This window comes from Hoplias malabaricus, chromosome 10 (assembly GCF_029633855.1).
Source record: "Hoplias malabaricus isolate fHopMal1 chromosome 10, fHopMal1.hap1, whole genome shotgun sequence".
NCBI classification, from domain to species: Eukaryota; Metazoa; Chordata; class Actinopteri; order Characiformes; family Erythrinidae; genus Hoplias; species Hoplias malabaricus.
This window is the reverse complement of record NC_089809.1, coordinates 38,108,233-38,122,212: the sequence shown is the minus strand read 5'-3', so window position 1 is coordinate 38,122,212 and position 13,980 is coordinate 38,108,233. Positions and strand designations below refer to the sequence as shown.

General features: G+C 44.4%; 1 protein-coding gene across 1 annotated transcript in view; it reads right to left on the bottom strand.

Moving 5' to 3' along the window:
- lars2 (leucyl-tRNA synthetase 2, mitochondrial) overlaps positions 1-13,980 on the bottom strand; it is a 101,481-nt gene that overhangs the window by 68,230 nt on the left and 19,271 nt on the right. The window contains exons 4-7 of the mRNA XM_066683995.1: positions 7,046-7,137; positions 4,423-4,483; positions 3,488-3,577; positions 1,642-1,785 (exon numbers count right to left, since the gene is read on the bottom strand). Coding sequence (XP_066540092.1) covers positions 1,642-1,785; positions 3,488-3,577; positions 4,423-4,483; positions 7,046-7,137 — 387 coding nt within the window. The remainder of the gene's footprint in view (positions 1-1,641; positions 1,786-3,487; positions 3,578-4,422; positions 4,484-7,045; positions 7,138-13,980) is intronic.

Here is a 13,980-nt window from a genome sequence, read left to right as displayed (position 1 = left end):
GTTCCCAGTCCCTGGGGAAAGGAAGAGAATAGCTCCTCCGCACATTATAAGAGCCTGACAGACCTCTCCTTGGCAACAGGCAAGTCATTTGGTTTATAACAAGAACATGCTTTAGTCTGAAAAAATTAATACATGAAATTAGAAGAAAAATTTGCATTTACAAAGTTAACAGTTATTGCACCTGACAGGACACTTCAGGGAAATAGTGGCATCCATCGTACTAAGCAGTGATCAAATTCCCTGCACTGGCACAGGTCCAGGGTGGTCCCCAACTACTTAACGGGTGGCAGGAATAAAAGAGCCATAACGTCTTGATTTACGTCAGGCCAATAAAAATGCGATATTTAAGATGTTCAGTGAATCCTTAAGTGCCCTGCCACTGCATTGTCCTTTATTATAGTCCTCAAGAGCAGAAAACGAAGCAAACACTGCACCTTCTCATGCAATGGAGAGATATTAATCGTGTAAACTAGAAAGTGCATTTCTCGAAGAACATGCAGACGTCCTAAAACTGGTCCCAAGTGGTTGCTAGGTTGAGGCTATTGTATTGCATTGTATATGGACAACAGTATTGGGACACATACACATTACACCTACAGGTGCTTTTACGACATCCCATTCTCAATCCACAGGCATCAAAAAGGCTGTGGCTCACAATCTTAATTTGAAATCGTCCCAGAGGTGTTTGATGGGGTTGAAGTCAGGGCTGTGTGCAGACCAATCAAGTTCTTCCGTTCCAAAGACACCCAATCACGCCTTTATGGACCTTGCTTTGTGCACAGGAGCACAGTCATTCTGGAACAGTCATTCTTGTCCAAAGTATTTCCACAAAGTTGAAAGCACATATTGTTCCACAATATCTTGGTATGCTCAAGCATTCACTAAGCATTCACTGAAACAAAGGGCCTAAGTTTACACATGAATTCAATGATTATGAGGTGTTTCAAAATACTTTTATCCATATAGTGTAGACCAGGTTGTTGCTAGCTAGTGTGTTACATACTATAGGTATTTGTTAGTACGGTGTTCCTAGTGGTTGCCAGGTTGTTACTTTTTGTTGCTGACAGGTTTGCTATGTTATCTGTGGTGGTTACTATATTGTTTTTGCAGTTCCATTGCATTCCATGTGTCTGCTAATGTGCTGTTAGTCTGCTGCTAAGCATTTGCTGTTATTCCATTGTATCCGTGGTGTTACTGTGATGTAGCTTGCTTATATCACAGATAGTTGCTAGGACGTGGCTAGACTTTTGCAGTCCATTGGTGTTTACAATAATAATAAATGATATTTATAAAGCACTTTTCAATAATTCAAAGACGCTGTTACAATAGGAGGACACGGATTGAACAATTACAGCTGGACAGTTTGTATTTCTATCTTGTGACCGTTAGCCTTCCTGTTAGCTAACGTAAGAGATTATTGTTCTCCTCCAAGTGCGTTCAGCTCCCCAGAGATGTTGTCTTAGCTGCAGTTTAAAAAGATGCAGTGGTTGGCGTCACAAATCTTGGTGGAATTTCACGTTAATGAAACTCAGGCACACCTACCAGACCTCTTGTTTTTATTTTTTCTCTGGTTTGTTAAGTAAGTTGGGTCAGTGTGCTCTGGGCAAAAGAGGCAAAAGATGGTCATATACACAAATTCACCTTGGCGTAGTTGGTGGTTTTAATAAACCATTGCTTGAGAAGCTTCTGCTCCACAGGAGCTCCAGATCTCCACGAGCAACCGTTCTCATCCACCTGCTCATCAGCCAGAACTGTCTGGTCCACTGGGTCCCAGTTCACCAGCGCCTGAACAGAGACAAAGCAAAAAAAGAGAGAGAGAGAAATAATTACATGTGTTGAGTGACTATTTCACTGTTTACCAACATCAATACTTGGTACACCCTTTAATTTGTGAGGAGCTCTCTGAGGTGCAGCCACAGTGAACACAGAGGTACATCTTTGGCCACACTTTTTGTATGATCTCAAGAGAAAAGCGTCACATTACATAGAACGTTCTGCACAGCAGTGACACAGAAATGGAAGGTCACCAGTGCTCATCAGCTATAGTGGTATGAAGGTTGCAGGCATTGGGATGTAAAGCAATTAGACTGTGTTCTCTGGAGAGATGGAGCTCTATTCAATACGTCTGACATGAGCTGCAATGAAGGCCATGATCCAGAACAAAATACCCAACATCTTTATGAACCTACCGTGGCTGAATGCCATCAAATCGTTAACATAGTAAATCTGCAGAAGCAAGCGAAAACCATCTTAACTTTCAAAGTAAGTTCATATTAGTAAAGTTAGTTCTATCATTATGAACTATTGACATGTAAACAACAGATTTTAATAATAATGATAGTGTGCAATTATTTGTCATTGTACAACATACAAGGAAATGTGTCTTCCGCATTTAACCCATCTGTGGCAGTGAATACACACACACACACACACATACACGCACACACACACACAAGTGCACTAGGGGCTGTGAACACACAATCAGAGCAGCAGGCAGCCATCCCTGGCCTGGCGCCCGGGGAGCATTTGGGGGTTCAGTGCCTTGCTCAATGGTACCAAGCCTGGTCCTCTAACCATTTGGCCAATGCCCTGTCAATTTTCAAATTATACAGGAAATGATGCGTAGTGGTTGCAAGAGACTTGCTAGGTGGCTGCTATGGTGTATGCTATGCTACTGCCTTTTGGCGTGTCATTAACACGTGGTGGTTGTGCTGGTGTTGCTAGCGGCTGCAACGGTATCCCAGGTGGTTGCTAGGATGTTGCCAGACTTTGCAATGTGCAGTGGCAAATGCTACTAACAGATTTCTAAGCCTTTATTTTGTGAAGACCTAAATTCAAAGATCCTGACGTTCTAACCAAAGTCCAACATCTTCAGGACAAACACCAACTTATGTTTCTCTCCAACCAGAGTCAGTTCATATTGGCTGGACGTGAAATACATCAATGCGTGTGAATAATTGAGATGCTTATAGGGGATAGAAGTGCACATGTACAAGTGATTTTTTTTTTCAATAATATGTCCCATTTAAAGTAACACAAGGTGATTCAATTTTACAGCATTGTCCTCTATAAGTTACATAGTCTGTTTTCTGCAGTGCTGAGCTGTAATTTTAAGGTAAAAAAACAACAACCTAGTGTTTTTTGAAGGCAGCCTGGAAGTGTAGATAATTCTGCGTGTTGAAGTGTTGGGTGCCAGCTGGGCACCTGTGCACTTGGTGCTGACGGACAGACTGTAGTGAACTCAGCCCTCTCAGTAGAGCGTTGCCAGGTAAGAGAAAAGCTCACTGTTTCTTTCAGGCAGATGAAAGGCCGTCAAACACATTCCACATCTATATGGCAGACACATGGCTTATACAAGCAAACTCCATACCTTCCAGCCACAAATATTCAGTGAGAGCCACAGTAGGGTGTGCCTCGATGTGCCCCACTCAGTTGAAATGCAGAGCTACAAGTTCTGCAGCCAACATTCACTAATGATCTGTTTTACCTCTTTTTGAAAGGCCAGTCCAGCCTCATACATCTTCACAAACAGGTACTGCGTCCACTTGTAGTAGTCCGGCAGACAAGTAGTGACCTCCTGTCAACACATTACAATTAAACCATGACCAGAGCGACAACGAAAGAACATTTGAATCAAAACAAAGCCATATATTCTGTCTGTGACCGGTGGGTTATTGTTGTTAGGTTTTATTCATATTACAATATTTACAAAGCTTGGAAAACCTATGGATGACTGTTATTGTTTTTTTTTTTTATTTTATTTATTTATTTTACTTCATATTTTTTAAATATATTTTCATACAGCTTGCCCAAAGGAGGCTCGAACCCAGATCTCTGTTATGTTTTGAACTAGTATGTTTTATTAAAGCATTCTGGAATCTTTAAAATACTACTGTGTTTTTTTTCCACTGTCTTTTCAATTTTTTATAACTTTTTATTAAATCCTATAACATTTCTGAAAGGCTATGAATTATGGTAATTATTCTGTAGTTTTATTTAATCTCAAGAAAGTCCTTCATTACTCGTCAAAACACCTGTAATTTCTCACACACACACACACACACACACACCACTCAAGCACTACTGTAATCAATAATTATGGACACGACTGATATGAAGTCATTATTTGAGGAAGTCATGACTGCATGCCTGGAGCTCGGGAAGAGAGGGACTTTAGAGTCGTTACCGGGAGCAGCGGTGGTCTGTTCACATGGTAACCACCACATTCACTGCTACATTAACTCTTAAGACTCAATATTATGAGTGAAGGAATGACGCAAGGTTAGTGGGCTTCACTGTAACAAATGTAGGGTTACAACGTGTGCCCGGTGAAGAACCTGTGAGGCAATGGCAGTCCCCTCAAAATGAGGACCACCCACGCCTACTACACACACACACACACACACACCTCTACTAACTCACCCGGTCCCAATTAAAGCAGAGCCCCAGGCTGTCGAGCTGCTCTCGCATAGACTGGATGTTACTGTAGAGACAGAGACAGAGAGAGAGAGAGACAGACAGACACTGAGTGGGATTATAAAGTAAAGATTGGGGCCTGATGATGGACTGATGGGGTGGTGGTGTGTATGTATTTGTATATATCAGAATTTATGTAATATAAACAAATCATTCATACAAGAGCATGTGTGAGAGAAGGAGAAATAAGGACACCAACCTGTTGGGGAGAGAGAGAGAGAGAGAGAGAGAGAGAGAGAGAGAGAGAAGAAGAGAGAGGGAGAGAGAAAAAGACAGAGAGAGAGAGAGAGAGAGAGAGAGAGAGAGAGAGAGAGAGGAAGAGAGAGAGAGAGAGAGAGAGGAAGAGAGAGTAAGAGTAAGAGAGAGAGAGAGTAAGAGAGAGAGAGAGTAAGAGAGAGAGAGAGGAAGAGAGAGGGAGAGAGAAAAAGACAGAGAGAGAGAGAGAGAGGGAGAGAGAGAGAGAGGAAGAGAGAGAAAGAGAGAGTGAGAGAGAGAGAGAGAAAGAGAGAGTAAGAGAGAGAGAGAGAGTAAGAGAGAGAGAGAGAGAGAGAGAGAAAGGATGGAAAAGATAAGATGATACTTTAGACCTTTATTATTACAGATTATATATCACCAGTTCATTGGTCTCTGGCTCCCCTTTATCCTCTCACAGTACCAGCATCTGAGGCAGTGCTAAACAATGTATTAAACTGACCCATAAATCCTGAACTGCCACTGTGACTGAGATTGATTTATAGAAATTAGGGGTAGCTCTTTCCTTCACTCTGTCTTTTATTTGACAAATACTATCAGTTATTTGGCCTTGAAACTGTAACTGAGCTTAAGACGAAGGACAAAACAATGTCCTGGCTCAGCAAGGCTGGGCAAACGAGTGTCATTACTGTCACTCAGGATGTTTAAACGTTAGGGGCTCCTCTGTGGTGTAGTGGTCCAGATCTGATCTCCTCCAAGCGTGTTGAACCGTCCGGTGCTGCGGTGTTAGCGGTTTGAAAAGAAGCGGTGGTTGTGCAGTTGGTGCGCCAACAGTGACAGTAATATTCATCCCACTCAAACATCGTTGGCCCTGGCAGATTGACTGCTCTGGGAAAATCTGGTACTCCATACTCCTCTCTTAAAGCCTGACGCGGAGAGCCCCGAGGACCACGGGACCCCTGCTCCAGCTGCAAACAGCCAGGAGAAGCAGAATAGCAGCTGAAGGTTAGCACAGTAAGCTCTGTCGACAGCTCACTGCTCCACTGCTGCCTCCAGGGTTCAACATACTCACCATTGGCTGGAACTCGCTGTGTGCAGCCGGAGCAGAAATGCTGTTGTCCGCGGGGACCTCCTCCACCACTTTTCCACTGAGGAGAGCCTTTTAAGAGCTTGGGAGTGAGACGGATAGGAGTCCCCCTACACTGTAAACACAGGTGAAGCACCACATACTTATGGTAATAAATTTGGAAAGATTTTTCAGGGTCTTGAGTAAGAAGAAACCCACAGCTGAGTGGTAAACAGTTTATTAAAGGAACACTAAGTAGTATTTATACCATAAAATTACAGCTTAGAAATCACTGTGATGATCTATGGAGCTGTAATAGTGAGAATAGGGCCTCTGTCGGTACTACTCCTGGCCCAGCAGTGCAGAAACTGTGCTATGTAACTTTTAAAGAAGGGTAGAAAAATACCTCCCTGTTCCTCTGAGGACAGTGCTGTTAATTAATTTCACTCTGCAACTTACTTTGTGTTTTTTTTAAGGCTCTGTGTTTGAACAACTACAATAATAATCATTTTTACTGGGGAGGCACTGTGCTGCAGCAGGTAGAACCTGGAAGTTTTGGGTTTGAGTCCTGTTCCTGTTGAGTTTGGTGTGTTCTCCCTGTGTCCGAGTGGGTTTCCTCCAGGTGCTTTTTTTTTCCCGGGTTTCCTCTCACAATCAGAAAACACACGTTGGTAGGTGGATTGGCGACTTAAAAGTATCCGTAGGTGTGAGTGTGTGTCGCCCTGCTAAAGATTGGCGCCCCCTTCAGGGTGTGTTCCTGCCTTGCGAGCAATGATTCCGAGTAGACTCTGGAACCAGAACTGGACCCGGAACTGGATAAGTGCTTACAGATAATGAATGAATGAATGAATGAATTAATTAATTAATGAATTTTAGTATTAAAACAGATTAGAAGGTGTGAAAGTATTCAGAAAAAAGGTGCATGGTTCTGAAACTGGAGAATGAAATAGAAGAGGGTAGAGAGCTCCAGAGGGTGGGGACAGCAACACTAAAAGACCTACCACCCATTGTGGAGAGCCTGAATCTAAAGGATAGCTAGACCACCAGAATCTGAGGACCTTAGCTTGCGTAAGGCATAGTAAATCAGAGGTAGGCAGCTGCAAGGCCGTGTTGAGAGGCTGAATAATGGGGGTAACATGGGCAGACGTCAGTGAGCGTACCAAGACTTTGGATGCAGAATAGATGCTTAAATCAAATAATATAATTTAGTGTTAATTACTCTTTAAAAACCCTGGACTAGAAACAAGGATGAGAAAACAGAGAAGGTAATAAACAGAGAAAACTCCTGAGTGAGAGGACGTGTTCTTTCACCTCTTAGTCCAGTCCTCAGGATCCAGACCCCGCTCAATAGCAGCGTTCTCTGCAGGCAGGCCGAAAGCGTCCCAGCCCATTGGGTTCAGCACCTGCCACCACAAACAAACACAAACACAGCTCGGTCATGCAGAACGACAGGGCAGAACAGCGGCAGCCAACTCTGAACAATGATCCGAGAGCTGTCTGACACTTACTCTGTCGAGTGACTTCACAAGGCACCACTTTAAAGCATCGATTGGCATTTTATTCTTAATGATTTTAGTGCAGGACCGGATTGGGTAGTTATTTCTGTGACTAAAACAACAATGACACTGTAGTCTTCTACAGCAACTTTAGAAATGAATCTCTTATAGGGTCTTTTCATGCATTTCATGATAAATACGTTACAGGGCTGAATTCCAAAGTAGGGCTGGACAATACAGCAACAATATTTATAGGATATCATTCCGATATCGATATGAATGGTATAAAATCCACCAAACAACTGCCAAGAACAAACAAGAAATATGACATCACCATCAAACAAAAACATATTTGTTAATATTAATATTTTTATACTACATTTTTAATTGATCACTGAACACGCCCTGTGATGACTGTCAGTCAGTGACAGATGCTGTAAATAATGTATATTGAAATAAACAAAATGTGTTTAAAAATCACATCATTGTTATTGAACCATTTTATATTGTGATATATATTGATATTCATTTATTGTCCAGCCCTACATGAACATTATAAATACCACAGAAAAAACTGCGGTCCAGAGCCTACCTGGAATCATTGGGCGCAAGGGGGAATACACCCTGGAGGGGGTGCCACTCCTTCACAGGGCAACACAGACACACACACATACATCCACTCACACCTACGAACACTTTTGAGTTGCCAATCCATTTACCAACATGTGTTTTTGGACTGTGGGAAACCGGAGCACCCGGAGGAAACCCACACAGACACAGGGAGAACACACCACACTCCTCACAGACAGTCGCCCAGAAGAAACCCACGCAGACACAGGGAGAACACACCACACTCCTCACAGACAGTCACCCGGAGGAAACCCACGCAGACACAGGGAGAACACACCACACTCCTCACAGACAGTCACCTGGAGGAAACCCACGCAGACACAGTGAGAACACACCGCACTCCTCACAGACAGTCACCCGGAGGAAACCCACGCAGACACAGTGTGAACACACCGCACTCCTCACAGACAGTCACCCGGAGAAAACCCACACAGACACAGTGAGAACACACCACACTCCTCACAGACAGTCACCCGGAGGAAACCCACGCAGACACAGGGAGAACACACCACACTCCTTACAGACAGTCGCCCTGAAGAAACCCACGCAGACACAGGGAGAACACACCGCACTCCTCACAGACAGTCACCCAGAAGAAACCCACGCAGACACAGGGAGAACACACCACACTCCTCACAGACAGTCACCCGGAGGAAACCCACGCAGACACAGGGAGAACACACCACACTCCTTACAGACAGTCGCCCTGAAGAAACCCACGCAGACACAGGGAGAACACACCACACTCCTCACAGACAGTCACCCGGAGGAAACCCACGCAGACACAGGGAGAACACACCACACTCCTCACAGACAGTCACCCGGAGGAAACCCACGCAGACACAGTGAGAACACACCGCACTCCTCACAGACAGTCACCCGGAGGAAACCCACGCAGACACAGGGAGAACACACTCCTCACAGACAGTCACCTGGAGGAAACCCACGCAGACACAGGGAGAACACACCACACTCCTCACAGACTGTCACCCGGAGGAAACCCACGCAGACACAGGGAGAACACACCACACTCCTCACAGACAGTCACCCGGAGGAAACCCACGCAGACACAGAGAGAACACACCACACTCCTCACAGACAGTCACCCGGAGCGGGAATCGAACACACAACCTCCAGGTCCCTTCAGCTGTGTGACTGCACCTGTCAATATTAATATTTTAAACTAAATTTATAGCTGAGTGTAATGAACCGAAGTCAGGCAGTGAGAGATGCTGTAAATAATGTATATTAAAATATATTCATACTGCAATATATACTGATATTGAATTATTGCCCAGCCCTATGTCGAAGTGTACGCTCCATAGAACATGTCCACAAAATGGAGGCAGCCGATTAAATTCAGTTTAGCACAGAACCTCAGACACATCCAGGCCGCAATGTGTCAGAAACGTGGGGGTTTGGAAACGTGAGGCCGAATCACTGGAGGAAGAGAGTGAGTGATTGGTTAGTTATCGTTACAGATCAGTCGATACTCTAGATCTTTATATTGATACTGCTATCAATAAAAACGTACACCTCTAATCCTGCTCCTGGTGAAGCCGTGCCTAACGACGAATACTAATTCAGGATAGAGCTTCTATTATAATTCGTCATCTGTGTTTCACACTAATGGGATGAAACTTCATTAAGCTGTGATCAGATCAGAGAAGTCAGAGTGTATCTGCCTTGGGATCTGCACCAGCTTCCTCTCTCCACCGTCCAAAAACACTCTGTCTTTCTCACTCTGTCCATTAGATAAAATCAGCTTTCTTCCCTGAGTACAGAAACAATAAAACATGTGGACAATGGAGGGGAAGAGTCCTATTTTTACTCCTGTAGAGGAAGACAAAGAAAGAAAGAGAGAGAGAGGAGGATGGAAAAGCAGAAAACTGAGATAGGTGAGAAGAACGAAGCACAGCGAGAGAGAGCGAGTGAGAGAGAGAGAGAGAGGCTGGGCTGTAGTGGAGGAGAGAATCAGTATCCTTGGTAACTGGCTGAACCTCATTTGTTAAGCAAAGCACTGAATGCTATTAAGCCAAGAGGGGGCTAAAACTCCACTGAACCGAAAGGAAGGATGAACTGCAGGGAAAGGAGGCATTACATACACAAATAAATAAATATAATCAAATAAATCAAACACAATTCGGCCCACTAACAGAACTGGGACACAGATCCTGGAGGTGTTGGACACATTTCACCCCTCCCCCGCACCACATCAACGGCAGCACCTATACGAGATGTGTTCATTAGCATGAACAAATGAACAAAACACAGTCACACATCGGCCTCTGTCTCTTCCCAAAGCTCCAACACCACATTCAGAAGACACACAGGGAGCATGGAAAGAAGAACAAGAATCAGAAACCTGAACAACTCCAGGGCTGACGCCGGAATGTGTGAATGTTTGTCGCTATTCGGAATATTTGCAAAACCATCTTTTTTGGTGAAAAGGAAACAGACAAAAAAAAGGATAAAGAAAAAGAAACTGGCTTAAAACAATGAAGATACAAAAAGAAACAAGACCTCAACATCACTAGATGTATCCAGGATTCTACAACCAACTTCAAAGACTGAACTTGAAGGTTTATAAGTTATTGTTTCACTTTCGGCTGCGCCCTCCAGGGGTCACCACAGCCTAGACTTGACACAGGTTTTACGTCGGAAAATGCCTGAAAACACGTCGAGAAGAGCCAGTTGAGGTGGTTCCGGCATCTGGTCCGGATGCCTCCTGGACACCTTCCTGGTGAGGTGTTCCGGGCGTGTCCAACAGGGAGGAGGCCTCGGGGAAGACCCAGAAAACGCTGGAGAGACTACATGTCTCGACTGGCCTGGGAACGCCTCGGTATACCCCCGGAGGAGCTGGAAGCAGTGGCTGGGGTGTGGGTGGTCTGGGTTTCTTTACTCGGACTGCTTCCCCCACGACCCGGACCCGGATAAGCGGTGGATAATGGATGAATGGATGAAATGTTTGTGACTTGCTTTGGTCAAAATACCACAAGGCATTCTCCACAGCAGCGTCGTCCCTGTCTGAAAGCGCCTGTTCCTTTAAATGATAACGAGCCGCTCACTGTTCACCCTGACCCTGAGCGCACAGCAGTGAGGAGCAAGAAGCAGAAGCTCTGGTTTTTAGCCATTGTTGCTCTTGTTTTCTCCTGGTTCGTGGGCTCTAGATCCTCAAATTAAGTGATTTATATTTTCTCACTTTAAAATCATTTATGTCTTGTAAATTCTGTCTAACCTCTATTTAAATGTGATCTCTGATTTTGCACAGCACTGTTTTCTCTTGCAATGTTTAAAAAATTACAGGTATTTTTAGACAAGTTTAATGCTTGTACATCATTCCAAAAAAAATGATTGCTACTTTCAACTTTGTAGGTTGTTCTTTTATTTGAGCATCAATTCACAGCAAATAAAGAAAGGCTGATGCCAGCCTCCCAAACCCACATAAATGAATAAAGTCTGCGACACAGTTGTCATGAAATGGTTTGAGTTTCTAATGCTTTGCCAAGCCTTGGCTGCATCTACTGTCAGCACTCGTTTGTTTTGTCGAGTGTGGGTTTAGCCTCCTTTTCAACAACAGAAACACAGGCTTGATTTGATTTAAATTGGGAAATTGATTCTCTTTCTCTCTTTAGCCCTCAGCCCTGCTCTGTTACACTTGACTTTCAGCCCGTCACCTCCAAGAAATTTCACATTCATTTGTATTGTGATTTTGAGTAACTGTTTCATCCTGATCAGGGTCGTGTTGCGTTCAAAGCCATCACAGTATCACTGGGTGCAGTGGAGGCAAAGACACACATCACTTGTGTCATGTAGGAATCTAGTTAAATCAGTTCAGGGGCTTAAGTTTTATTTTCATGACACTAGCTCCCTTTGTAAGGTCTTTAAAGGAAACGTCTGCTCGCTGGTTTGTTTACATTCAGTTCTTGGTGTCTTTTAATGAGGAACACTATGTTTGAAGTCTGTAAAAAAATAAATACATTTTGTGCGTGGCTGAAGGGGCGGCACGGTGGTGCAGCAGGTAGTGTCGCAGTCACAGCTCCAGGGACCTGGAGGTTGTGGGTTCAAGTTCAAGTTCAATAAGTTTATTGTCATTATCAGCAGTATACAGTGTTTACAATACACAGTGAAACGAAATAGCGTTCCTCCAGGAACAAGGTGCTACATAAAACAATACCCAACATTAAAGTGCAACTAGTGCAAAGCTAGTGCAACATAAAACAGTGCACACACATTAAAGTGCAAAAGATATGGCTAAGAAAATACAAAACAATATCCATACAGTACAATACAATACAATACAATGCAGTACAAGACAATACAAAACCATAAGTGTGGGGGGGTTGATTCCCGCTCCGGGTGACTGTCTGTGAGGAGTGTGGTGTGTTCTCCCTGTGTCTGCGTGGGTTTCCTCCGGGTGACTGTCTGTGAGGAGTGTGGTGTGTTCTCTCTGTGTCTGCGTGGGTTTCCTCCGGGTGACTGTCTGTGAGGAGTGTGGTGTGTTCTCCCTGTGTCTGCGTGGGTTTCCTCCGGGTGACTGTCTGTGAGGAGTGTGGTGTATTCTCCCTGTGTCTGCGTGGGTTTCCTCCGGGTGACTGTCTGTGAGGAGTGTGGTGTGTTCTCCCTGTGTCTGCACGGGTTTCCTCCGGGTGACTGCCTGTGAGGAGTGTGGTGTGTTCTCCCTGTGTCTGCGTGGGTTTCCTCCAGGTGACTGTCTGTGAGGAGTGTGGTGTGTTCTCCCTGTGTCTGCGTGGGTTTCCTCCGGGTGACTGTCTGTGAGGAGTGTGGTGTGTTCTCCCTGTGTTTGCGTGGGTTTCCTCCGGGTGACTGTCTGTGAGGAGTGTGGTGTGTTCTCCCTGTGTCTGTGTGGGTTTCCCCCGGGTGACTGTCTGTGAGGAGTGTGTTGTGTTCTCCCTGTGTCCGTGTGGGTTTCCTCAGGGTGACTGTCTGTGAGGAGTGTGTTGTGTTCTCCCTGTGTCTGTGTGGGTTTCCTCCGGGTGACTGTCTGTTTGGTGACTCAAAGTGTTCGTAGGTGTGAGTGTGTGAGTGTGTGTGTTGCCCTGTGAAGGACTGGCGCCCAGGGTGTAATCCCGCCTTGCGCCCAATGATTCCAGGTAGGCTTTGGACCCACTGCGACCCTGAACTGGAATAGCGCGAATACAGATAATGAATGAATGTACATGGCTGAAATTTAATTTGCATGTAAGTTTTTTTTCACCGTTTGAATTACAACAGAAACTCTATCTGTAACTAAATAGTTTGTAGCACTTTATGTCCGTGTTTACTCTTATGCAGTTAGCATTCTCCTGAATTTAGAGCCAATTCCATCTCACTTATGGATCAGGAATAAAGCAATATCCTCATCTTTGTTTGTTGGTCATTGTCTGAAAATCTCCTAAATGCTTTGAGCAAGTGAGCGAGCAAAACTGAGCGAGAGAGAGCGAGAAAGAGTCTAGCATACCTGACTGAGCCAATTTGTTTTTTTTTTACCCATTTACAGACAATGGGGCTTCGTAAACACATTACTCTGGCTATGAACATGCAAACAGACTGGAGTGCAGCAAATGGTGAGGAAACATTCTCTGGCTCAACATCGCTCATCAGTTGTAAACAACCTGCTTCAGAATAGAGGGGCAGCATAGCTCTCTGCCCTGTGAGAAGTTGTGGTAGTATTTCAATGTGAGGGAATTACATTTTTATGGTGTGGATGTAAACAGTTTTCCAAGACAAAGTGCTGCCGGCTGTGATTTCTCATTATAAACGACATTCCAGTTGGAATGGATTCCAAACAATGAAATCTAAATGGTTAATAGAGTACTCGAGTAGCTGTGCACATCCCTAGCAGGTACATTAATATTATAATAATGACTGTAGCTTTGCCTTTACCTCGGTTGCCCTTACATTACAAACTTCACACAACAGATTTTGCCAAGCATTAAATCAGGGCTAAAAACCTTTCCTTCCAAAGATGTGTTGGCAGAAGAAAAGCAGACACTCTGAGGTGAAGGACAGAGGAGACTTTGAAGAGAAATTCTCACAAGTTACTGTCTTAAAGAGCCCCAGCAGCCCCTCTCCATCTGCTGAAGGAGGAAAGCGTGAGCCAGTGTAATAGCTGATGAA